Source organism: Mandrillus leucophaeus, unplaced genomic scaffold (assembly GCF_000951045.1).
Source record: "Mandrillus leucophaeus isolate KB7577 unplaced genomic scaffold, Mleu.le_1.0 Scaffold5, whole genome shotgun sequence".
Lineage (NCBI taxonomy): Eukaryota > Metazoa > Chordata > Mammalia > Primates > Cercopithecidae > Mandrillus > Mandrillus leucophaeus.
In genome coordinates this window covers 7,075,978-7,103,419 of record NW_012105364.1, presented here as the reverse complement: position 1 = coordinate 7,103,419, position 27,442 = coordinate 7,075,978, and the positions used below count along the sequence as shown (strand labels likewise).

General features: G+C 40.1%; 1 protein-coding gene across 1 annotated transcript in view; it reads left to right on the top strand.

Annotated features, from left to right (window-relative positions):
- Nucleotides 1-27,442, top strand: part of SND1 (staphylococcal nuclease and tudor domain containing 1) — a 441,984-nt gene that overhangs the window by 258,914 nt on the left and 155,628 nt on the right. Inside the window, exon 15 of the mRNA XM_011995923.1 lies at nt 21,561-21,702. Within this exon, the coding sequence (XP_011851313.1) occupies nt 21,561-21,702 (142 nt within the window). The remainder of the gene's footprint in view (nt 1-21,560; nt 21,703-27,442) is intronic.

Here is a 27,442-nt window from a genome sequence, read left to right as displayed (position 1 = left end):
AAGTGAGATGTATGGGTTTTCTGCTTCCTGAAGCATGCTGGCAATTTTGCTGTCTGTGGGACAGGTGTGGGGTCAGATGGGCAAACGGCTTACAGCCAGATGAAGAATAAACAGGAAAAAAGACAATGTAATGTACATATACGTAATGGTTTCACAGAGGTTTCTTAATCTTTTTTTAATCTTTAACTGTGTTACCTACTGCCCCAGATTGATGCCCCTCTTAGTTGCAGGCCTTGATAAATGGAAGTTTTTGTTGAGCTGACGGTGTAGGCAATATGCTGCCGAAATAATTTACAATGAACTGCTGTTTGTGCATAATACCTCTCACCACCCTCCTCTCCATCCCACTACACATCATTGGTGAAAAAACAGACATACATAAGTGCACATTCTGTCTCCTAAACACTGTTAAGAAATGTGTTGTATGGAAGAGATTATATCATGATGGTGGGGCAAATAACCTGTAATTTTGTTCTAGTGTCAACTGCCTCCATCTTTAGGAGTTGAGTTTCTACTCCTTTTCCATTATCTCTTCTCCTGCCGTTTAAAAAATGATTTCACAGAGTAAGGGTCAGAGTGCGTTAAAATGCTTTTGTATGAAGACCTAGCAAATACAAGACCTGCTTGGCTGATTGCATGTGGTTGGAAGTGACTCATCTAAGCACAGGAGTGTGAGGTTGATGGCTTGCCTTGGAAGGTAAGATACCAGCCTCTGTAGTGGCCAAATAAGCCGGCCTTCTTGTTTGTTATTACAGATGGGTTTTGATGTCAAAGTCAACTGAGTTTTGAGTTTTCCGTAAGATGGACAGAACATCTGCATATAACACCAACTGAATGAACCCCCCCCCAGTTTCTCTAAGGCTTTGATAAAAACTTGACCCACTAGATCAGGCGTGGTGGCTCACACCTATAATCCCAGCACTTTGGGAGGCCGAGGTGGGAGGATTGCTTAAGTTCAGGAATTCAAGACCAGCCTGGTCAATGTAGTGAGACCCCATCTCTACCAAAAATAAATAAATACGTGTGTGTGTGTGTGTGTGTGTGTGTGTGTGTGTGTATGTTGACCCATCTGCATCTCTTACACCTATTTTTAGGGTAACCACTAAAGGAAGAAAATTACATACTCCCAAGCTGGTACTTTAGATCCTAAAGAAGTTACTGGTTTTTTTGTTATTTCCAATTTTTCACAGTATAGGTACTGGGCTATTAGAAGTACCAGCCACTGCTGCCATTTCTATCATAATCTGGTTTCCTTTCAGGCCAGAATGTTCCAGAGTGTGTAGAACCAGCTGAGAATTTGACCGACTTGGTACTAGGTCTTACTTGATTTGAAGGATGGTTCTGTGGTGACTGACTTCATACATCTGTGTTTTCATTATTAGTTGGTTTTGTTTTTCATTGATCCTGTCTCAGTTCCCTCCCTCACCAGCACAGAAAAAGTTGGAATATGCATGTCAGTGTTCTTTATCTCAGGTTTCTCAGCTGTTCTTTATCTTAGGTTTATTATTGTTTTTGCTGTAGCCTGCTCCGTAATAAATACAATCTCCTGCAGATACAGAGTGTAAAACGGGCAATAAAATGGGGCTGGTGCATGGCTTACTGTTGTTCTGGTAGATCAGACAAATCAATTATGGTTCTGAGATTAGAGAGAGCTCCCCACTCCTCGAGTTGCAGCCAGCCCTGCGAGTGCTGATTTTACCTTTTACTTTTACCTCCACTTCTCCATCTTCCTCTTATATGGGAATAGGACTCAATGAGTCATAGTGTATATCTGAGTTTTCTTCTCTGTCCTTTTCCTTTTGTGTCTGTCCTCTGTGCATGAGAAGTTACGATTATGTTTGATGGTACAAGAAGACAGCATCCTCTTCAGTCTTATTTCTGAAAGTCCCAGAATAGGGGTTGTCTTCTTTTCAATATATTCTGCCTTTTCATATTATGTAGTCCTGACAGTTCCTCTGTTAATTTCACTATTACAGTATTTATTCTCTTAATCCATGGGTCTTTTTATCTGTTAACTGCTGCTGTGCTCCTTTGGACGTGGCTTGGTTTCATGCTCATGTTACATAGCACTTTTTTATAACCGCCTTTCTCCGTGACTGATTTTGTTGGAAATACATAGTATTACTGAATTTTTTTTTTTTTTTTTAAAGGAGACGGAGTCTCACTTTATCACCAAGACTGGACTGGAAGTACAGTGGCACAGTCATAGCTCACTGTGGCCTTGCACTCCTGGGCTCAAGCGATCCTCCTGACTCGACCTCCTGAGTAACGGGGTCTACAGGTGCATGCCATCACACACGCAGGATCTTGCTATGTTGTCCAGGCTGATCTGAAACCCCTGGCCTCAAGTGATCCTCCCAGTTTGGCCTCCCAAAATATTGCTATTATAGGCATGAACCACCACACCTAGCCTAAAAATTAAGCCATGGTTTGGAGTGATCCAGTGACTAGCTTTGGGGAAGGTGCAGGGCACAGGGGAAGAAGGTCAGACATTTGGTGCCCTGTTATTCATGAAACGAAGTCTTACAGAGTTGACCAGTAGGATTCTGACTTGCTAATATAAAGGATTGAAGTGTTCCTTTAAAACAGATAAGATTAAATCAGTAGATAAGAAATAGATTGGTAGACAGGGTTGGACTTTCTCCAGCATGTGCTCCTGACCTCTGCCTTCAGTTTCGGGTTTTCATTGCCCTCTTAAACTTTAGTAGCACTGTCATCCTTTCTTTGAGATTTCTGTAGGTGTTACCTTTCCTTAGCTCCTTTTGAATGTTTAGGCCTTGATGGAAGCATAAGAAAAAAAATAATATTCTTTTTGGCTAAAGAGAATTTTTAAAAGCCCAGGCACAGTGGCTCATGCCTGTAATCCCAGCACTTTGGGAGGCTGAGGTGGGCAGATCTCCTGAGGGTCAGGAGTTCAAGACCAGCCTGGCCAACATGGCGAAACCCCATCTCTCCTAAAAAAATACCAAAAAAATTAGCTGAGAGTGGTGGCGGGCACCTGTCATCCCAGCTACTTGGGAGGCTGAGGCAAGGAGAATTGCTTGAACCTGGGAGGCAGAGGTTGCAGTGAGCTAAGATAGCACCACTGCACTCCAGCTTGAGTGACAGAGCGAGACTCCGTCTCAAAAAGAGAGAGAGAATTAAAAAGAGAAAAGAGTGGTTTGCCTGCTAAGTCTGAAGAAGATAAAAGGAGCAAAATCACCCAGGGGCTTTATGAGTTAGGTCTGTGTTATATTGCAGTTTGTCTTCTATGTTTTCTGGCCCACCTAGTTTAGATTTATTTTTCTTACTCTCGTGATTCTAAAATTCCTTTCAGCTTTTTGTTTTTTCTAATCTCTGGTATTTGATGGCACAAATGCTCTCTGAGTGTATTTGTTTTTTTTGTTGTTTTAAATAGCCCTTACCTTTTTTACCCCCCTTGGCCCTACACCATGTTCTCACGTCTCTCTTGCCAACTGCAGTCTAAGTTACTGTCCAGATGGCACAACATCAAGGCCTGTGGTTCTGTCGGGTGGGTTTCTGTGACCTAGAGGGGTTGCCTAGTACTGGAGCTTCATTCACACAGTAGCTGCTGGCTCCACTGCTGGGGTCTGCATTTGCTACTCTTGAGAAAATTCCAAAGGAACTCTGGAAGAGCCAGCTTACTGTCTGCAGAACTTGCTCTCCACAGCAAGCAATGTGTGCTGTCAACCATATGGTTGGTCCCTTGACTGGAAGCCATGGTTGGTGGGAGTGTTGGGTTATCCTGGTGGCTTTCTTGCATCCCTGTTGTATTTGGTAGCTCAGGTTGTTACTAGTTTAGGAAAAGATATTGCTCTATTTCTCTCTTCTTCTTTCTTCAAGCAAAGTTTATTGAACTCTAGTTGGACTACAATGTGCAGGTGACTGGCTTGGATCCTCGCTGCACAGAAACATGCCATCACCTCTGTGGCACACAACCTCTGATGCCAAAGTGGCAGCCACCTTGTAAGTTTCTCCCAGACTTTGGAAAAAACTTTAAACTCTTTCTTTTTTTTTTTTTTTTTCTTTTCTCTTATATTTTTAATTTAATTTTTTTTTCAAAAAAATAGACATGCGGTCTCACTTGTTGTCCAGGCCGGTCTCAAACTCCTGAGCTCAAGTGACCCTCCCACCTCAGCTTTCCAAAGTGCTGGGATTGCAGGAGTGAGCCCCCATGCCTGGCCTCTTTTCTCTCTCTCTGTTTTTTATTTTATTTTATTTTATTTTTTGTTGAGACAGAGTCTTGCTCTGTTGCCCAGGCTGGAATGCAGTGGCGCCCTCTCAGCTCACTGCAACCTCCACCTCCCAGGTTCAAGCAATTCTCCTGCCTCAGCCTCCTGAGTAGCTGGGATTACAGGCACACGCCACCACACCCAGCTAGTTTTTGTGTTTTTGATAGAGAGGGTTTCACCATGTTGGTCAGGCTGGTGTTGAACTCCCGACCTCAGGTGATCCGCCCGCCCCAGCCTCCCAAAGTGCTGGGATTACAGGCATGAGCCACCATGTCCGGCCCTCTTTTCTCTTTTCACCTCTTCTATAATATGTCTCTGCTAAGAGTTGGATGTTACTAAGAAGACCTTGATCTTGATTCTACCAGAGAGTTGCTTCAGCCAATTGCTCTCACCCTTGTGATGGAAAGCATTGCTTTATTGTGTTGGAGTTTTTTTGCCCATAGTTTGTTTCTTTTTCTCTTTTTTTCCTTAAAGATGAGATATTACTATGTTGCCCAGGCTGGACTCAAACTCCTGGGCTCAAGAGGTCCTCCTGCCTCAACTTCGCAAGTAACTGGAACTTACAGGCGTGAGCCACCACACCTGGCTGTCCATAGTTTCTTTGTTCATATGAGTTCTGTGCAACCACTTTGTTTTTTGAAACTCCCCTGTTCATATTTGCCAGAACTACAGGGCCATCCTTCTCTTAAATAAATTTGAAAGCATTTTTTATTTACCTGGGAATTTTTTCAAAATTTCATTGCAGCAGATACCACAGTTAGTGATAATTGTGTTTCAGTACCTCCTTTTATAGATTTTAGTCCACTTTTTGACTGAGTTGTGTTGTTTTTGGAGGGCACCAAATTTAGGACATGGTTTCTCACTTCTTTTATTTAGCTTCTATTAATTGGGCTGTTTTGCATCTTTGTAGATAGAGATGTAGAAATGTGGTCCTGAAGAGATACAATTGATTTCCACCCTGTAAGAGAAATGATTTCAAACTTTACATTTTTACTCCCTCGTTTGACTTTGTTTTTGCAACTTTAGCAAATTCACCTCAGTATTCCTAGTAACTTAATTTATATCTGTTCTTTAGTCTCTTTGAGCCTTTCTGGTTCCCTTATTAATTAGTGGGGTCAAAATGAAATTTTCTATATGAAGTTTATTTTATATTTGAATAAGAGTCGAGATTTTACCTTACTGAAAATTATCTTTTAACAGGGGAAACAATTGTAGAAGCAAGAGAAATACAAAACCACGTATATGGTGGGCAATAAATGATTATAGAATTATATGCTTTGAAAATCTTAGTTTTGTTGCCTCCTCTGTACCTGGAAACATGAACAATAATTTGGCTGTGAAAGTCCTAAAAAAAAAAAAAAATTTCGAAAGTGAATATGTCTCTTTCATCTGCATCATGTCTGGTTCCAAGTCTGTAGCTTACTTGGTTTAGCTTTTTGTTCAGAACAGTCTTGTCTTGGAAAATTCAGGCACCAGAGCAGATAACCTTGAGGTAGGGAGCTAGGATTGGACTTCGAAAGCAGGGCACAGCTTCTTGTCCATTGGTGTGAGTGTCCTAGCTCTGCAATTCAACACCTCTGAGAAAATGTTTACTCAGGTGAGCTGCCCAGAGGTGGAGCACTGTTAAGAGACAGGGCTTCTTTATTTGTTCCTTCTTATATAACAAAAATATCTTCCTCCCAGTATAGTCAGTAGCATGTCACTGTCATGGATTCTATTATCAGGAAGCTTTCTGCCATAAATTTTTCTGGTTTCCTTCTGCTTCCTTGTTTAACTGTGCCTTCACAAACAGGAGTGCATGCAAATGAGCTCCTCAGCAACAGGGTCCTAGCATTCATTGAAGTGTACTGAGCTATAATGATTTTTTCCTTTCTTCTTTGTTCAAAGACATGAGAAGGGAAATTGAGGGAGTTAGGAACATTTTTTCCAAATAAAATAGCATCTTTTTCCAAAGAGAGTTCCTCTGGCCATAGATTCGGCTATAGCTGGTCCAGGCTCTTCGATTGTTCTCTTTCCCATTCTCTGGGTGCATGTAGATAACACTCTGTGATTCTGTTTTATGGGTCCAAATTGGTTAAATGAGCCCATTACAGGGATGAATGTAAGTATATTTTGGAGGCAGTTGACAAAATTTCTGATTCCCAGGTTGAGGTGTGTGATTGGATTGTCTGATCTGTCCCATGGCTGCTGAGTGATGTGATAAAACTTGAAATATTTCTGCATAGCCCCAGATTCACTCTCCACTTTACCATCATAACACTACTTAGCCTTGGATTGAACTCATTGTGTCCTGTGGCTATTGCTTATGTAAACATTTCAAAGTAAGTAATTTTACTAACATAGACATTCTGCTTACTTGTATTTTAAGTCTTTATTTAGCATGCTTACAACATATTCCCTACAGAATACGTCGTACAGAATTTTGGACACTCCTTGCAGTGTTAACATCCAGATATTTTGAAATTAGAGCCCAGGATTGCTTTGAAATGCCCTGGTAGTTTTCTGCCTCAGTTGTTCAGGAAATGGTGTTCTCAGGAAGAAATTATAGAATTCCTAATACAATATTGAATTTGGAAGGGGCCTGAAAATGTAAGCTATTACCAAGATTTCTAATTTGGAGGAAGGCCTGTGTTCTATTGATTTGCATTACTGCAACATCGCCAGATACTTCACCCACAGCAGAGCCCATTTATTTTCTTTATATCGTATTCATCTCCTCCACTACTTAAGGTCCTCAGTTGACTGACTCAGACTTCATTGTTAATTAGCATTTGTTGAATCGCATTTCTTCTTTTTGCAATGCTCTCTCTTCTCCCCTGCTGGCCATGCCTTCTTCCCTGGCATATGTCTCTTCTTCCAGGTAGTTTCTCCCCTTTTATCCCCACTGCCTTCTGATCTTGCCCTGCAACATTTACATAATCATATTACCATGATTTTGTGCTTGTTGATAAATTGGTAATTTCGTAAGTTGTTTAATATATGTGCATTGGTTTTCCTTACTAGTTTCTAAACTCCTGAGAAGGGAATCTTTGTATCTCATTATAGTGCCCAGTTTAGATTCAATTTGCCAAGTGATGGGCTCAAACAGCATGAACTTGTGTTTGGAAAAAAGTGCCCCATACTCCAAGGTAGAGGATTGGCTGTACTGGTTATTAACTATAAGTGGGCAAGTTAGTAAAAGAATGCAGCCAAAGGAGTGCGTGTCTTCTAGAATATAGTGGCAGTATGGAGTTACGATGATTAGCATGGGCTCTAACATTAGATTACTGGGGTTCAATTGTGCCTTAATTGCTTATAACCTTGGTGCCTTGGGGATGTTATTTTTTATTTCTGTACCTCAGTTTTCCCCTGTGGGAAATGGGTAGGATAATGGCACTTACCTCATTAGATTGTGGTGTGAGTGAGTGAATTAATACATGTAGCTGTTTTAAACAGTTGACGTAAGAGCTCAACAGAGAGCAGTGGTTCACATGCTGGTGTTCATTATTTTTTTTTGAAACAGGATCTCAGCTCTGTTGCCCAGGCTGGAGTGCAGTTGCGCAATCTCAGCTCACTGCAACCTCTGCCTCCCGGGCTCAGATGATCCTCCTGCGTTAGCCGCTGGGACCACGGGTGTGCACCACTACGCCTGGCAAAGTTTTTATTTTTTTGTAGAGATGAGGTTTTGCCATGTTGCCCATGGTGATCTCGAACTCCTGGGCTCAAGTGCAAGCCACTGCTCCCAGCCTGGTGTTCATTATTATTAAATTGCTTAGCATTCTGCCTAGCACACAGAAAGTCCTCTATAAATGAGAGCTGTCATTATCATCCTCAGTAGTATTTACATTGCAAACTCTTCATCCAATTCCAGTCCCAAATCCTACCGCTCCCTCTCCTGAGTTATTTTACTGCCTCTTTATCTCTTTTTTGACATTTAACATGTGCCATCTCTGTCTTGTTTTTTAAATGCATTCCTCATGTTGAATCAGTGAATGAATGATCAAACAATAAGTATTTATTGAGAGCTTTTCATATGCCAGGCAGAATGCTGAGTGTTGAGAATATATTAAACAAGACAGCTATAGTCTTTACAGGGAATACACAATTTGTTATATAATTACAATCGTAATGGGAGTACAGAGTCCTGGGAGAGTGTATACTGGTGGCCATAGCTTATTCTAAGTGGTCTGATAAAGTCCTTGAAGTGATTTCAAAGTGAGGCCCAAAGAAGGAGTTAGCAGAAGATCTTGTTCAGGGCCAAAGGATGAAATGTTGTATATGAAAGTCCTGAGGTGGAAGTTTGCTTGTATTCACAATGGAAGACCAAGTCAGCATTGCTGCAATGTGAGGATAGTAATGGGAGAATGAATAACTGAATAATTTGGACATTGTAGTCCTTGAAAAGGATTTTGAATTTTATCTGAAGAACAGTGAGAAATAATTGAAATGGGAGTAGAATAATTAGGACAGCATGTGTGTGTGTATGTGTGTGTGTGTGTATACATATATATACACACACAGAGAAAGAGAGTTAGCTAGGTATATATCTATAAATTTTTCTTTTTTTCCATTTTGGCTGTTATTTGGAGATAGACTTGAAACAATGGTTAGGGGAGAATTTGTATATATCTATAAATTTTTTTTTTTCCATTTTGGCTGTTATTTCGAGATAGACTTGAAACAATGGTTGGGGAGAATTTGCAGTTCACCTGGTGATTGCTGAATAGTGGCTGAAACTAGGATTGTGGCAATGGAGGCGGAAAGATAAATGTGAGATCTATTTTGGTATAAGAACTGGTAGAATTGAGTGGTTGTTTGGATTGGGGTCAAGGAAGGGAAGTTACATCAAGTGTCATGCATGAGCATTCCAAATATCTGGTTGATGCTGGTGCTTCTTTTCTGATATTGTAAATGATGGCAGAGTGGGTTTGCAAGGAAAATTAAGACTTTCTGAACATGTTAAAATTGAGGCACTAATGAGCCATTAGTGGCCTAGGCTTCATGCATTAGTTTTAGGACTATAGGACACCTACATGTGAGTGTACAAAAATGCCCAGAGAACATTAAGAGAGAAGAGTCCCTAGGCCAAGCCCTTTATTTCAAGATTACTTATGGATGGGGAGTGTTTGAACAAACAGACTTTAAAAAGTTGCCGCCCAAGCTGTCGGAGATAAATCAGGCGAGTGTAATGTACAAATTAAGAGGGGAGAGAGTTTCACAAGGCAAGAATTGAGTCTCCAGCTTCAAGGTCAAGTAAGATGAAATTGAAAACTATCCAGTGGACAGTGCAATTCCATGAGTTACTGGTGACCATAGAGCAGTATTTGTGGAATGAAGGAAAGCAAGGGGGCAGCAAAAGCTAGATATCTTCCCACCTGAGTTGTCAGCAGAAACTGTGTCTTATCTTTAGATCTGTAGTTTTTAGGAGTTTCCTAACAATAGGAAATGCATACATGTACATAATGATGGTGTCTATGTAGTTTTGAGTGAGTGAGGAATCTTGAGAGCATCCATCAGCACGTGTGTACTGTTGGAGAAAGAAATGACAATGTTGTGAGATCCTTAACTGAACAAACTAACTTCTGTTATCTTCACCAAAGCTATCTCAATTCTCTGCCATCACTCATGCACTCTGTGGTACATCATTTTCCACTGATAGACAAGATCCTTAGAGTCTCAATTCTAGAACCCCAATACAATATCCACGTGTGGTTACACCATAACAAAATTGTAAAGCTGCTGGGTAGGGTAAGATTAATTCTGTATTTTCTTTAAGAAAAATTAGAATTCCCAAATACACCTAAAACACTAACTACGTTTCCAACTACTTTAAAAGTATCATTCTGTAAAAGTAGTTTCATTATTGTTTAAGCGTGGTTTCACATATTTTTATGCATGCATGGGTATGCTTTATTAAATCTATTTCTGATCCTGGCTGTTGGGCTTTTTACAAGTTGCTGTCCTTACTAGGAACAAATTTTTATTCTCACATCATATTAATGTATGGTTTTTGTTTGTTTTCTACCCATTGTCCACACTCTTTTTACACGGGTAGCTGTGACTTCATGCACGCTACCACACCCAGCTAATTTTTACAAATTTTTTTGTAGAGTTAGGATCTCTATCCTCTGCTGATAGGATCTGCTGCTTTGTTGCCAGAGCTGATTTGGAACTCCTGAATCAAGTGATTCTCCCACCTGGGCCTCCCAAAGTGCTGGGAACACAGGTGTGAGCCACTGCACTCAGCCACATTAAACTCTTAGTCCTTAGAAAAAGACGACTTAGTTTGGTGTCATTAGTACCATAAAACACTGTGCTTCAATCTGTTTTTGATGGAATCATAGAGCAGATTTCACATGCAGCTTCAGGTCAAGCTGTTTCCACATCAGTATACAGACTTTATTATAGCATCAATAATGTTTATTTGTTTCAAAATATATAGAACAATTAATTATAAGAACTAATTCACTGCAGTGAATGTTGAATGCTGACACTTACAAACAAAAGGGACAATTAGTTATCTGACCTTTAATAATGTAGAAGTTTATCTAGGCAAAGCTTAATCAGACTTGAATGTTAATAGATTTTTTTCTTTTTTTTTTTTCTTTTTTCTTTTTTAGACAGAGTCTCACTTTGTAGCCCAGGCTGGAGTGCAATGGCACAATCCCAGCTCACTGCAACCTCTGCCTCCCCCAGGTTCAAGTGATTCTCATGTCTCCCAAGAAGGTGGAATTATAGGTGCCTGCCACCATACTCGGCTAATTTTTGTATTTTTTTTTTCAGTTGAGACGGGATTTCACCATATTGGCCAGGCTGGTCTCGAACTCCTGACCTCAAGTCATCCGCTCGCCTCCGCCTCCCAAAGTGCTGGGATTGCAGGCATAAGCCACCGCCCCCAGATGACTTTTTTCTTTTATAAACAAAACCTTAAGCATATTTTTCTTCATTCAAATTTTCTATCAAAGTTTCTGTTTTTAAATGCATCAAATGTGAGTGAAAATAATAGAAATTATCTGTACTACTAACTCTTCTATTCACCAGAATGTGGATTTCCTTATTTATTTCTTTTTCTTTTAAGTATTATAAGCTCTTTTCAGGATGGGAAGCCTTGCTGTGTTATTCTTAACTTATACAGTCAGGTGCTAGAAGAGTATCTGGTACCAAGTAGGTACTTAGTAGATATTGTTGGATGAATGAATGCTGTAAATTGTTCTACTAGAATTGATTTAATCAGCCTTCTATTGTTGGATATTGGAGTTGTTTTATTGTTTTTTCCTCTCATAAACATTTGTTCCTTTAGATAAATCATAGTCTATAATTATTTTCTCAGAACATGTCCATAAAGTAGAAACCTAGGCCAAAGAATAGCATATATTTTTTAACAGCATCATCCTATAAATCTTTAGTGAGTAAAATGATTGGGTTTTTAATTGGATGCATTTGTTGTTCTTCAAAACATTGACCACCTTCTGTTTTAATTAGTAATAAATTTCTGTCATAATTGTTGCCATTTTTTTCTCCATGTTAAAAAAAAAAAAAACTAGAACTTTCTCTCCTGAATTGTATAATTATCTATTTTTATTAATGCTTTAAAAATGTAAGGCTTTAAAAGATTAATTAGACATAGAAATAAAACTTTCACTTAAGGTTTATTGAACCTATACTGGTGTGTCTGCAGGCAAAAATGAATGTTCATAATACTTTTAGAAAGTATTAAAAGTGTTTTAGCCATTTAGCCTTTACTAACATTTATTTTGATTTTAAGATAATTTTTATATTATAGGTTACTTGCTGACTTTTTTTTTTCTCTGTTATTTTCTGAAGTTGCATTCTTGTCTTGGGTGGGGCACAGTTAAGTGTGACATCAATTTTCTTGGCCCAAGTTCTTGATTTGCCCATGAAATGAAGACTTGCGCCTCATCAGATGTCTTTTAAATTCTTTACTCTGCACATTTTATTTTAATTATCTCTCAAGCCATTTTCTGGTTCTATAATAAGTTCTTATCTCTTGCCTATAGAGACTTTGGAAGTGATAAAAATTGATCCAAAATTGTTAAAGAAAAAAATAGTATTTTAAACCTGTTATTTTTTACTCCTAGCCTTGTAATTGATGTGCACAGTTGTAGATGGTGGTTGATTTGCTTTATTTCGTATTCTCAGTGCCACATACCATGCATAAGCTATGTTTTTAGCCCAGTCTCATGTGTCAATTCTGAAAATGTGTAAGATGTTTATTGTAGTCTTCCTATAAAAATTCATTATCATTTAATTCTTAGAAAAGTAACTCTAGAATTGTTAAAAGTCTAAATGGCCTTTTTCTGTGTTTATTTTTACCAGTTCAAAGTAGAAATGCTACTTTTAACCATTACAATTTAATGGTGTATTTGATATAAATTGGATGGTTGTAATTTGAGTAAAGTACCTGCTTTTGTAGAATATTTTAGCTGAAAATAATTGGAAGGTATACCTCCCAGTGTGTTAAACTCTCCTATAAACATTTTCTTCTTACAAATTGGTATGTCTGAACCACTCTCTCTCTTATTCCTGTGTTTGAGTAGATACAATTAAGTTGCATACTAAAATAAATTTTCTTCACATCATTACTAAAGCATTCAGTCATTTCAAAAATATAGTACATTACTATACTGATGAATAATGGAAGAAGTTTATCTGTTGATTCAACATATTCAAGAGTAGGATAGTTTTTCTCCGAATAAAACTACAAAATCAATGGTATATTTACTTACTTGACCTCAGAGAGATAAGACATTTTCTCTATGAAATAGTTTGTAGTTGTTTGTTTGTTTGTTTGTTTGTTTGTTTAACAAAAACGAAGGGAAACAAACCAATAAAGCGGAAGGCATGGATCGAGGAAGCAACCTGGGAAAGGTTGTGAAAAGAATTGCCAGTCTTGGCCAAGGGGAATCCTAGCAAGCCACCCTGCAGAGGTCAGCAGGAGGATGGAAGAACCCTTGGGAGGAAGCTCTCTAACTGGAGGGCTATCATTTACAAAGTCATGATATTATGAACACTGAGTATTGAGTTAACAAAAAATTGTAAGACTAGTGTGTTGAGAAGTTAGAATATGGAAAAATGGGGAAAAGGGACAGTTTGAGATGAGGTAGGGAGACGGATTTATTCATGGAAACTTTTCTGTACAGCAAGAATTATGAGCCATACCTTTCAGATAGTTCTGTGAGTTGGCAGCCCTCATCACCTGGCACCTTTGGCACTGCCTTGATGGCTGCCTCTCATCCAAGTTAGAGAAAGAACATTGAAGACAGGAAGAAAGCAAGCTTATGTGCTTGATACTTTATCCTGACTAGATATATTCTTATTTCTGCCCTTTGTACTTGAGGCACAGATACACCATCATCTGCACTTTCTACGCCTAACTTATCTTGAAAAAAAAAAAAAAGATTCTCTAGAATAAGCCAAGGGCATTGTATTTCCTGTTGATGATAAAATGCAGATTTTTACCACTAAAAGGCAATGACTTCATTTCTAAAGGTTAAACTGAATGGTTCTCACAGCATAATTTCATATGGTTAAATTTGGGAAACAGAAAGTCATTCAATAAGAGAACAATCTCTGAGCTTGTATAGAATTTTTATTTGATTGAGAATTGGGTAGTACTTTATTCACATTAAGCTGTATCACATGATTTTATTTCAAGGTAGAAAAGAAATGTCAGTAGGCATATGTACTTAGTAGAACTTTTTTCTTTATTTGAACAAAATATGTCCTCTTTATGGCCCATGTAGATGGCCTCATGCTCCATCTGATGCTTTCTTTTAGCTATTGCTAAAAGTTTAGACTTTCTTATGCTGCTTTTGGGGAACCAATGAGACTTTTTTTTCTGTGCTTTTCTAACCCCTTGCTTTCTCATCTAAACCATTTTCTTGTTAAAATGTTTTAAGTACTTTAATACACTAGTATTCAAAGTAGTGATCAAAGTAGTTGATTTAAAACACAATGACTGGGTGGTTAATTTTGAATTTGCTATTCTCTCCAAACTACTTGCAGATTAATTACAGCATAAGTTTTCTTGAGTTAAAAATTAAAATATTGTATATTCTTCCTGTGCAGGTTGTTTTTATTGTGTTGGTGTATATTCTTAAAGGTATAATTTATATACAGTAAAATGTTCTCATTTTTAGCATATAATTCTGTGAGTTTTGGCAGATGTGCATTTTGAGAAACATGTATTTATGAAATCATCACCACAGTCAAGATAGTAGAACTGTTTCATCGTCCCAATTCCTCCATTCCTTTTAGAGTCAACTTTTAGTCCCTGGCAACCACTCGTGTTGTTCTGTTTAACTATAGTTTAACCTTTGTCAAAATGTCATACAAATGTAATCATGTATTTGAGATTCATACATGTTGTTGCCCATGTCTTTTTTAGTGTAGAGTAGTATTCCATTGTGTGGTGTACTAAAATTTATACCCAGTTGAGGGATATTTAGGTTATTTCCAGTTTTAGTGATTATGTATAACATCCAGGCCATTATCTTTGCTTTGCCTTGCTTTGTTTTTTTAAAGAATGAGACAAGGTCTTACTCTGTCATCCAGGCTGGGAGTGCAGTGGTGTGCCATCACTGCTCACTGCAACCTCTACCTCCAAGGCTTAAGCTATCCTCCCACATCAGCCTCCTGAGTACATAAGACTGCAGATGTGCACCACCACGCCCAGCTGATTTTCTTTCTTTCTTTCTTTCTTTCTTTCTTTCTTTCTTTCTTTCTTTCTTTCTTTCTTTTCTTTCTTTTCTTTCTTTTCTTTCTTTTTCTTTCTTTTTCTTTCTTTTTCTTTCTTTCTTTTTGTGAGGCAAGGTCCCATGATGATGGCCAGGCTGGTCTCAAACTCCCCGGCTCAAGCAATGTTTTTGCCTCAGGCAAAACATTACAGGCATGAGGCCACCGTGCCTGGCCCAGACCATTTTCTGAGGGTCCCTAATCTGTTCCTCTAACAGGATTTCACTTTATTTTAGTGGACTGCAGTGATTGTCCGAATGGTGCTTTGCATATTTTCATTCTAAACATAGAGACGTGTCTTCTGTTCCTGAGTATTTGCCAAGTTCTGGTTTCATTTCTCAGAATTGTACACTGTGGAAAGGAAAAAATAAATGGTGGGTAGGACCAACCTAATAAAAATATTTGTAGATGTCTGACTTTCTTCGGGCTCCTTAAACTCGTAGGTGATTCAGTTCCTTGCAAGTCTGATTGGAGAGTGATGGTTTTCTTCCACACGTTGGAGTGCTGCCCTTGCACTACTTTGCCCTGTGGCTTCCTTCTCCATTTGGGCAAGCATACCATTCCTGCCCCCTTTGGAAAATTTGCTTAGCCAGGACATTTCTTTTAATAATTATAATACTCTGTTGAGGGCATCACCAATTAGAATGACACATCCTAAGCTCAGGGCTTTCTTCCTGCTTAATGCTCCTACAAACGTCCAAATGTCCTCTTGATTCATGCTCCCAAAACTCAAGCTCAGAGCCTGGGCTGTGGTTTCTCCTATGTTCAACATGCTGCAGGCCTGAGTGAGGTGCTTTACCAACCAAGTAAACAGTGTGAGAATCTGATTTTTAATTTTTTAAGAGACAAGGTCTCAATCTGTCACCCAGGCTAGAGTGTTGTGGCATGATTATAGCTCACTGCAGCCTCAAACTCCTGGGCTGAAGCAGTCCTCTTGCCTTAGCCTCCCAAGCAGCTGGGACTACAGGCCCGTGCCACCGTGCTTGACTAATTTTCAAATTTTTTGTAGAGATGGGGTCTTGAACTCCTAGCCTCATGTGATGCTCCCACCTCTGCCTCTCAAAGCGCTAGGATTACAGGCATGTGCCATGCTACCCAATTATTGAAAGATAATTGATGGCCTAGTTTTAGCACCTTTTTTTCCTGTTGTAATTTTTTTGTTTGGGGGTTTGTTTTTGTCAGTGTTCTCCTCTTTGTTCACTTCATTCCTCTTAAACTTGCAGCTCACTGAAGTTTACACCCTCCCTGGTCTCTCTAGTACACATCTCACCACAAAGTATTGATGAGCAGCCAGGGAAGAACAGTTTCCAATTTGCAAGTGCTTTATGGTGACACAGGAGCTCAAGGGCATTCACAGAGAATCCTCCCCTCGCAGGGTTCCGTGTATTTCAAGAGATGATCACGCTGTACAACTGGTACAACTGGCTCTTCATTGAATCATAAACTCATTCTGTGAATTAAAATGGCACTTGGGGCCACAGGGCCCAAGATGTGGAAAGTAGTAAGAGTGTGGAGCGATAGGTGATGGTTTTGCCTTGCTGACAGGAGTTGTAGTTGTGATTTGTCTTCCACATAGCCACAAAAGTAATTCTCCTGGTCTGCACAACCCTGAAAAACATAGATAACTATGGCAGTGAATGATCACCATACATCTTAAAATGAGAGAGCACATTTGCTTCACTATCCTTAACGATTCGTTCTGATCTCCACACTCTTTTTTTCTTTTTTTTCCTGTGTCTGTCCTCTTGTTCACAAGGATTTTGCTACTTTAGAGTTAAGATTGGTTAGACCCAAACAGCATTGTGCCCTGGAGTCCTTTACCCTCAGGTCATCCCTGGTGGGACCAAGCAGTACAGAGAGCTTCATAGGAAGAAACATCCTGGGATGGGCAGTAGAGCATATGCTTGCACCTCCAGGAAGGCCGTCAGGGTTGATGGACTTCTTTCTAGCTGTTTCTTAAGTGCTGGTAAAATATGCTTCCCCAGTAACATAATAAGTTCTGCATGTATTTGTTTTTAGTTCATTTTCCTGTGATGTTAATCAAAGAGTGATTGTGATGATGAGAACTAATTCGTGATCTTCATTATTAACAATTCCCATTTGAGCCTTGCACATGACAATCCTGAGTGGTTAATTGTTAACTAATAGGTTTAGTCTATTCCCATTTTCCCATGCTGTTTGGTGTGCCGTTATGTTTACCTCTCACCAGCCGTTTCTAGTTTCATGCCTACTATTTGGGGACTTTCGTTGGAGAAATCATGGGAATCACTTTGCATACATCTAGTGCACACCGACAGCCTAAACTCTGTTCCAGAATTCACAGAATTGTGATTTCTGTAGTTCAGCTCCTCTAGGAAGCAGGTGACCTGGCTGTCTGGGGTGGTGGTCTTTCAGACACTTCTATCCTGTGCCGGCTGTACAAGGATTCTGCTTCCTCTGCTCTCCCACCTATCCACCCGAATCTCCCATTCTCCCAAGCCTGGGAATTCATCATACTAAATTATTTTAAACATGTGTTTGTATACACAGCAAGGTACTTTGTGGAGATAAGTTCCAATCTAGCTGCTGAAGGGGATGTCTTATAGCCATAAATAGATGTACCCACATTTCGAAGAGATTTGGCCTGACCAGCCAGAAGTCAGGGCAGAGTGAGAATTTATAAATAAGGTGTTTTTATAACCTTTGCTTCTCTGCTTCTCTCTAAGGATCATCCTGCCATTCTGGAGGGTCATTCAGAACCCTATTCCTCTAAGTTTGAGATATAGATATTAACATCCTTTGAAATGAAGTCACCCCAGGCACATTTGTTGCATCATTACTTTCTCAATTTCAAGGTGCATTGAGGAGGCAGAAACATTCCTTAAAGAGATGCCATCCACAATAGCAGATTAAATGTAGCTAATGCAATCTTAAATTAGCTTTTCTAAGAGTACAGGAAAATACTTATGTATAGTTTGTTGTAGAGCACAGGTAATGTGAAAACTACCAGTGCAACAACAAAAGAAGACTTCTCTTGTCAGAAATCCAGTTGCTTCCTGATTATTTACACCAGTGGAGGAGAATATTGGTGTAGATAACAAAAAACCACAGCTAATTTATTTACTTGAATTCGCAAAGCTATGAGCCAATGTAGTGGCAGAAAACTGGCAAATAGAATCCCAGACCTTATGTAAGTAAGCAATAGCAATGAAAACTGAGAGTGAAAGCCTTAGCATATAGATATATAAGCAGAAATATTTGATACTGCCTTGAAGTGAGCATTCTGTGTAGCAAGTCCTGTAGTTATCTCTTTAAATCTAAGGTCTTTAACCTTTATTTATGTATATGGTTTTGGGTGGTTTTTTGTTTTTTGTTTTGAGATGGAGTTTCACTCTTGTCACCCAGGCTCGAGTGCAATGGTATGATTGGGCTCACTGCAACCTCCGCGTCCCAGGTTCAAATGATTCTCCTGCCTCAGCCTCCCAGGTAGCTGGGATTACAGGCACACCCTGCTACACCTGACTAATTTTTGTATTTTTAGGGTTTCCCATGTTGGCCAGGCTGGTCGCGAACTCCTGATCTCAAATGATCCGCCTGCCTCCGCTTCCCAAAGTGCTGAGATTACAGCCGTGAGCCATCGTGCCCGGCCAGGTTTTCTTTTCTTTTTTCTTCTCTCCTCCCCTCCCCTCCCCTCTCCTCTCCCTGTCTCTTATACACATCTAGATGTCGAGATTTCCCTGGGTAGGAACAGTAGGCCCCAGGTATCATCTAATCCCCAAAATGAACATAGAGCAGGAGTTGCTATACTAGTGCCTGGAGAAGGTTGGCCTCTTCTCAAGGTTAAGAAACTGTGAGCTCTGAATCTTACATAACCTATTTAAAGATAAACTACTTTTGGCTTCCTGGCACAGGGTTATAGGGACTATGTGACATAGCCTAGGCATCACTTTTTTTTTTTTTTTGGATGAATATTAAAGGTTAAATAATAGAAGGTTAGTACTGGTCTTCTTACCTCTTTTTTCTTTTTTTTTTTTTTTTCCAAGACGGAGTTTCGCTCTTGTTGCCCAGACTGGAGTGCACATGGCGCGATTTTGGCTCACTGCAACCTCCACTTCCCAGGTTCAAGCAATTCTCCTGATTCAGCCTCCCAAGTAGCTGGGATTACAGGCATGTGCCACCATGCCTGGCTAATTTTTTTCTATTTTTAGTAGAGACGGGGTTTCCCCATGTTGGTCATGGCTGGTCTTGAACTCCCATGACCTTGTGATCCGCCTGCCTCGGCCTCCCAAAGTGCTGGGATTACAGGCGTGAGCCACTGCGCCCAGCCTGATTTTCATAGTTGGCTTTCACTTCTGATCTTTGCCATAATCAATGACATGTCATCCTCTTGATTATCTTCCCATGTGTCATTTCTGGACTAGAGCTATTGAGTTGTGCATTGAGACTTGGGAGGAGTCAGGAACATGTGTTGATTTTTATGACATGGGTAGCACTAAGGTCCCTTTGAGGCTCCTTGATTATTCTCAGTCTGAGTAGATTTCTCTCTTTATAAAGTAAGTAAGAGTTTAGCAAAAAAAGAAGAGAGTGTGCTGCAACCTCCTCATTAGTTCAAACATGAAAGGCATGCCTGTGTGTGTGCCGTTGTTATTCCTATAAGCATTTTTTCCAGATAACTACATCCAAAGGACAGTGATGAGCAGCAGTCTATTTCTGAAAAATATAGTTTGCTCTGATCTTGAGGAAAAAGGCCTTCTCTTCCGAGATGTTAGGTTGCCTCATGATTTGCAATAATCAATTTGATAATTATTGTTGACTTACTGGTTCAGCTCATGAATAATGTCCCAGATTTAGACTAGTATGGCACAAGGATTTTAATCAAGTAGTGCTTTCTTTCTCATGGAGCATTTATCTTGCTTGACTGTTCTGGACTTCAGCCAGCTGCCAGACAAGCATTTTTCATGCTGTATATGTGTAGGAGAATGTGTTGCTTAAGTGTTCAGTGGGGAAGTTTCCAACCCACTAAAGCTCATGGTTACCTTGCCTTTTACCACTGTACTGTTAGAGACACTGAGAATGGATCGCTGTCTTTTTCTCTAGGAATCTATTTGATGGGAAGCATGAATCTTAGTTACTATAAATATTGTTTTCATCCCAGCCTACCTCACTGCTTCTGAATGAGAGGAGCCCCTTTGGCTGCTCTGAAATACTTGATGGCTTGTTATGTTTTCATTATCTAATGTGCATTAATTTAAATAAAATAGCTCTGTTGCTAGAAGAGTCAGAAAGGAAGAACTTGGCTGGGTGCAGACTGCTTGTGTCACAGAAGTCAGGAAAGTTTGCAGAACTTGGTGTCCTCAGAGGGAGTTTTCAGTTCTGCTGGCTGGACTGAAAACCTAAAACTCTAAAATCCAGTGACTGTTTCCCCAGCATATGCGATGTGATATTTTGATGCTTGCTTACTCTATTATCTGTTTAATTAGCTTGAGAGACTGAAAGAATTTGAAGGCCCTTTGCTTCTCTGTGGCTGAGAGTTCTGAGAGTCGAAATGTCCATGATTTGGCTCTCTGGAGGATAGAACGCACAGACTTTGTGTTGATGCACGAAAAAAAGTTTTTAAGCTGCTATTCCGTTTTACGTGTTTTTGTTATTTCTATAATGATTCATGCTGACATGAAGTGGTATTTGTCTGAATTGACCACACCCTGCTGTTCGAGATTTCCCTGGGTAGGAACAGTAGGCCCCAGGTATCATCTAATCCCCAAAATGAACATAGAGCAGGAGTTGCTATACTAGTGCCTGGAGAAGGTTGGCCTCTTCTCAAGGTTAAGAAACTGTGAGCTCTGAATCTTACATAACCTATTTAAAGATAAACTACTTTTGGCTTCCTGGCACAGGGTTATAGGGACTATGTGACATAGCCTAGGCATCACTTTTTTTTTTTTTTTGGATGAATATTAAAGGTTAAATAATAGAAGGTTAGTACTGGTCTTCTTACCTCTTTTTTCTTTTTTTTTTTTTTTTCCAAGACGGAGTTTCGCTCTTGTTGCCCAGACTGGAGTGCACATGGCGCGATTTTGGCTCACTGCAACCTCCACTTCCCAGGTTCAAGCAATTCTCCTGATTCAGCCTCCCAAGTAGCTGGGATTACAGGCATGTGCCACCATGCCTGGCTAATTTTTTTCTATTTTTAGTAGAGACGGGCTTTTGCCACGTTGGCCAAGATGGTTTCAAACCCCTGACCTCAGGTGATCCACCTGCCTTGGCCTCCCAAAGTGCTGGGATTACAGGCGTGAGCCACTGCGCCTGGCCCCTCAATTTTATGTTAAAGGAAGATGAGCTCTTCTTGCCCCAGAGAACTCTGGTGTGAACGTCTCATTTTCGAAGCACCCTTTTAACTGAGTATTTAAGTCAATGAGAATGTTCTGGAAACTGTCGATTAACTATATTTCTTCTACTGAGGCCTCATGGGTATCATGTCTATGTCTTGGTTTCAGAAACGTCTATAAATAGGGTTATTTGCTTAGCTTCCCGCCAAACTTTTTGTCCTAGACTAGAAAGAAAGAAATGTTGGGTTTCATTACTTTCCAGTTACTCTTTTCCTCTTTTCTCCATCAGGATACCCAAAAAGCAAAGCAGTTCCTGCCTTTTCTTCAGCGGGCAGGTCGTTCTGAAGCTGTGGTGGAATACGTCTTCAGTGGTTCTCGTCTCAAACTCTATTTGCCAAAGGAAACTTGCCTTATCACCTTCTTGCTTGCAGGTAAGTCTTATGTGTTACATGTTACTCTGAGCTCAGAAGTCATCCCTGGAGGCCACATACCCTCCTTTCCCACTGTGTTCTGGGTAGGCCCTAGAGCCCACCAGCATGCTTTTCCTCTCTGGTTGGGATATGCAAACACAGTTTCTAGATCAGATCCTCCTGTCACTGCAGACCCAGCACTGCACCCTCTTTCTGCTCCTCGTTTCTACCAAGCGCAGGATGTAGGAGTAGAGCAACTTGAAAGCACGCAGCCCTTATAGAGCTAAAGCGAAGGAAATTCCAGACTTAGGAAAATACCAACGATGGAATTCTCAGAGTTAGCATTCATTACCCACTTGAAACAGACCACCCATGCCATGTTAGTTGTGGGGAGGCCTCAGTGGAGCCGAGACACTCTTCCCCTGTACCTCCCCAGGCAGTGCCGTTTGTCTCCGTTTCGTTCTTTTCAAATGCCATTAAGATCCCAGTCCTTTACGAAACCCCAGCCATGACGTTGCTTTCACACACTCTTCCCACATCAATAGTATTTCTTGTTGTGCTGAGGTTGACGTGCTAAGGCAAGTGATGCTCCTTTCTTTGCTGACTTAATGTGCGTCTTACCCTATCTTTTCTGGTAGCTTAATATTTCACAAGCCAGAAGGCTATGTATAAACTGTGCTCTTTGAGCAATTTACATTTATGCATTCAAGGAACAAACTGCTTCATTTCTTTGCTGCTGGCAAATAATCGTTATTTATTTCCAGTTGGTACTTCACAGAGACTGCAGTCTTTGAGGGAAAGCTGTCATTTTACTTCCACCACCACCCCAACTCCGCCCAGCCACCCCTGTACACACAAACATTCATTCACTTGCAAAAGATATATCCTGCCATGGTCCCCAGATGCATATGGTCCCCACCTTTCCTTTTTTGTTACTGTCCTGTTGTCTCAGCACTTCTTACGTTGAATTATTGAATAGAATTTGTTATGGGAAAAGAGAAACAGGAGTCATGCTTGGTGTCTCCTGCCAGATCACCTTGGCCTCCTTTTCTTAGAAGGCATAGGTAGTTTCTTGTCTGGATAAGGGTCTCCCTCAGGCCCCCACTAAATGGATTGAGTTATGTGAGATAAATCACTCCCTGAACACATGACTATGGAGGTCACTGCTGCTGCTTGGCTGTCACTTCTCATTGTGGCTCTTGTGCATACTCTTATAAACTTGATCATTGCACCGTTCTGCAGGCCTTCTGAAGGGACTCATTGAAGTGTGACACCAAGCTCAGGGCAGCTATGCAAAAGAAGGGATGCAAAAAAACTCATACCTTATTGGAGGACTGTGCTTTTATTTTTGCTAATGTGAGTTATGGTAAACTGAAGGGCTGTGTGGCAGTGTGTGAGGGAGTCCTTTTATGAGGTCATTTGTGCCTTTTTACTAAGGTTTCTATTCCCATGACGTTTCTTGGTAGTGAACTTTTGCTGGAGAGTTGGAGGCACAGTCATATCTGGGTTTATTGCACTTCTTTTTATTGCGCTTCAGATATTGCATTTTTAATAGATATTAAATAAATATCTATTAAAAATAAATAAATAGATTGTGGCAACCCTATGTTAAGCAAGTATGTCAGTGCCATTTCTCCAGCAGCATGTGTCTGTCACATTTGGTAATTTTCACAACATTTCAAACTTTATCGTTATTATATCAAACTTTATTATTATTATATCTGTTATGGTGATCTGTGACCAGTGATCTTTGATGGTACTATTTCAACTGTTTTGGGTCATCATGAACCACAGTCATATAAGATGGTAAACTTAATTGATAAATGTTGTTTGTGTTCTGACTGCTCCACCCATTGAATGATAAGAAAACCAGACAAAGTTGGGTGCAGTGGTGCATGCTTGTACTCTCAACTACTCAGTAGGCTGAGCCCAGGAGTTACAGATCAGCCTGGGCAACATAATGAGAACCTATCTCAAAATAGAAAAGAAAATCGAAATAGAAAAGAAATCGAAACAGTCTTATTGCTGATATGGAAACATTTTAGTGTTCTGGATAGAAGATCAAACCAGTCACAATATTTCCTTAAGCCAAAGTCTAATCCAGAGAAAGCCCTCTGGATTTGACTCTCCTCAATTCTGTGAACACTGAGAGGTAAAGAAGCTGCAGAAGAAAAGTGTGAAGCTGTTAGAGGTTAGTTCATGAGGTTTAAGGAAAGAAGCCATCTTCATAACATAAAAGTACAAGGTGAAGCAGCAAGTGCTGATGTAGAAACTGCAACAAGTTATCCACGAGATCCAGCTAAGATCTCTGGTGAAGGTGGCTACACCAAACACCAGATTTTCAATGTAGATGAAACAGCCTTCTACTGGAAGAAGGTGCCATCCAGGATTTTGATAGCTAGAGAGAAGTCAATGCCTGCCTTCCGAGTTTCAAAAGACAAGTGGACTCTGTTGTTAAGACCTTATGCAGCTGGTGACTTTTAAGTTAAAGTCATTGCTCATTGACCATTCCAAAAAGCCTAAGGCCCCTAAGAATGATGCTGAATCTACTCTGCCTGTGCTCTGTAAAAGGAACAACAAAGCAGCCTGTATGACAGCACATCTGGTGACAGCCTGGTTTATGGAATATTTTAAGCCCACTGTTGAGACCTACTGCTCAGGAAAAAGAAAAGATTTTTTTTCAAAATATTACTGCTCATTCACAGTGCTGCAGCTAGCTGGTCACCCAAGAGCTCTGAAAGAGTTGTACACAAAGATTGTACATGCCTGCTAACACAGCATTCATTCTGCAGCCTATGTATCAAGGAGTAATTTTGATTTTCAAACCTTGCTATTTAAGAAATATGTTTTGTAAGCCTAAAGCTGCCATAATTAGTGATTTTTCTGATGGATCTGGGAAGCAAATTGAAAACTTTCTGGAATGGATTCACCACTTTAAATGCCATTGAGAACATTCGTGATTCATGGGAGGAGGTTGAAACAGCAACCAACATAAACAGAAATTTGAAGGAAGTTATTCTAAGCCTCATGGTTGACTTCAAAGAGTTCAAGACTTCAATGGAGGAAGTAGCTGCAAATATGATAGAAATAGCAAAAGAACTAGAATTAGTAGTAGAGCCTGGGGATAAAACTGAGTTACTGAAATCTCATGAAAAGAATTTGAACAGATGAGGAGCTGCTTCTTATAAATGAGCAAAGAAAGTTATTTCATGAAATGGAATCTGGTCCTGGCAAAGATGCTGTGAATATTGTAGAAATGACAACAAAGGATTCAGAATATTACGTAAACTTCATGAAGCAGCATCAGGGTTTGAGAGAATGGACTTTAATTTTGAAAGAAGTTCGAAAGTGAATGAAATGCTATCCAACAGCATTCCATGCTACAGAGAAATATTTTGTGAAAGGAAGAGCCAGTTGATGCAGCAAACCTCATTGTTTTTTTGCCACAGCCACCACCTCCATCAGCAAGCACCACCCTGATCAGTCAGCAGCCATGAACATGGAAGCAAGACCCTCCAACAGCAAAAAGATTATGATTCACTGAAGGCTCAGATGATCATTAGCATTTTTTAACAATAAAGTGCTTTTATTAAACTACAGTATAGGGTACACACTTTTATATGCCCTGGAAAACTAAAAATTTGTGTGACTTGCTCTATAGCAATATTCACTTTATTGCAGTGGTCTGGAACTGAACCCGCAGTATCTCTGAGGTATGCCTGTGTATTTTCAACTCATCCTCTGCTCTGCAGCTGAGAAAAAAAAGCATCGTTTTGGCAATGTAGAGCTTTATCCCAGAGGTAAAAAAGAGAAACCATATTATTCTTCCTGGGAAACTTGGCCACAAATGTACAGGGGAAAGAGAACATTGAAGTTCTGTGTTTTAAACTCTAAACTACCTGAATGGAGCCGGCTCAGAGCACAGACCATTTGGCTGGAGTTTTCCTGCAGAATTCTTCTAGTTTTACGTTGCTTAGACACAAGCAGTCTGATCACTCGACTCTGTATCAGCCAGTTTCTGTGTGTATTTGGCATTATTTTAAGCTTAGCAATTCAAAAGGCATTGCCTGAGTTAACTTACATTGTGAAAGATAGATTACACAGAAGCAAATACGTGATAAAAATATAAGCCTTTTACATTTTTCTCCTGCCATAGTGTATGCTGTTATATTATGCATCTTTTGGTTTCTTCAGAAACCTGGCAAGAATACAGGACAGGGAAAAGTCTTGAGAAAGCAGATCTCAGTTTGCATCATGGCTCTACTGTGTATAAGCAGGTGACTTTAGCGAGGTTATTTACCTCTTCAAGCCTCAGTTTACACATCAGTTATAACTTCCTGCCTCATGATTGTTGGAGTTTAATGAGTTGAATCTAAAACAAGCCCATTATAAAGCAGATCATCAACAAATATGCTCCTTCCCCTTGCAAAGAGTTAGTGTTTTTATAACTAGAGTTTACCTTGCCCCTCAATTTGGAGTGGCATGGTTGTGCAGCATGTGTGCACATAGCTATGGCTCTATCATAGAAATTGTGACCTACCCGTTACTGGAAATAAGTCAAGAAAAGGAGCTGTGCCAGTCTACTTCTGACTAAGCTTGCTGGAAGGAAGGCTTTTCCCTCTGAGACTTTGGAGCAAGGAACTCTGCATTGTCCTAAAACCCCATCCCAAAGAATACACAGGTAATTCACAGTCCTAGGTCTCAGGAAACACCCAAGGGAATACAGACATGTAAACAAAATGTAAAGTTGGGTACTAGATGAGAGAATAGAATTATGGACAAGGTCTAGAAGTAGCACTGAGAAGGGAATGATTATTTCTTTAGGTGGACATCAGAGAACACCTCCCTAGGTGCTGGTATCTTGAGCTGTGTTTTGAAGCACATATAAGAGTTTACTGTGTTGGGGAGGGGGAGCAGAAGGAGATGCACATTCTAGCTAGAGATAGCAGCGTGTACAGAGTTGTAGAGGTATGAACATCTGCGTAGATCTAGGCAACCATGTAACCGTTGTTACTGGTGAAGTATAAAGAGTGAGGAGGGTAGAGCGTGGAGTCAGGCTGACAACTCAGACACGAGCTAGTCCTTCTATTTTAGATTACGCAGTGGACCTTCAGAGTCACTGGAGAGGCTGTTAAGCAAGGGAGAAGCATGCTCAGACTTGGGTTAAGAAAGTTCATTTTTGTGGATATATTGGAATAAATGAGGGGCAAGAGTCTGGGAGAGCAATTAAGAGGCAGAGTTGTAGAGGTCTGAAATCTGGGGAGAAAATTGGAGAGATTTGGAAAAGTAGGAGGTAGACTTGATGAGATTCTGGGAATGCCTGGCTTCTTTTTGGTCAGGAGTAGGGGGTGGTGTTGAGTGGAGGGGAGAAAGTGAAAGTGCCCTAGGTTTGAGCAATCAGATAGATTGAGATGTCCACAATTAAGGGCAACATAAGAGTAAGAATAGGTTTTAGGAACAGGTTGTTGGTTTGGTTTTGGAATATCCATGAGAATGTTTAGACTCAGGTCAGGCAGACATCAGCATAGAGGCAGTAATTAAAACTGTTACAGTGCCTAGAGGACAGGTTTACAAAGTGTAAGCACCCTGGAAGACACCAACCTGCGTGGAGTGGGCTGAGTGTTCATATATGGACTGAGAATATACGGTCAGAGCAGTGAGACAGTCGAGACAGCATTCTTCTGGAAGCCAAGGGAGTAAAGAATTCCCAGACGTCAGCAGTGTCAGAGTTTACATAAAACATCAAGTATATAAAAACTGG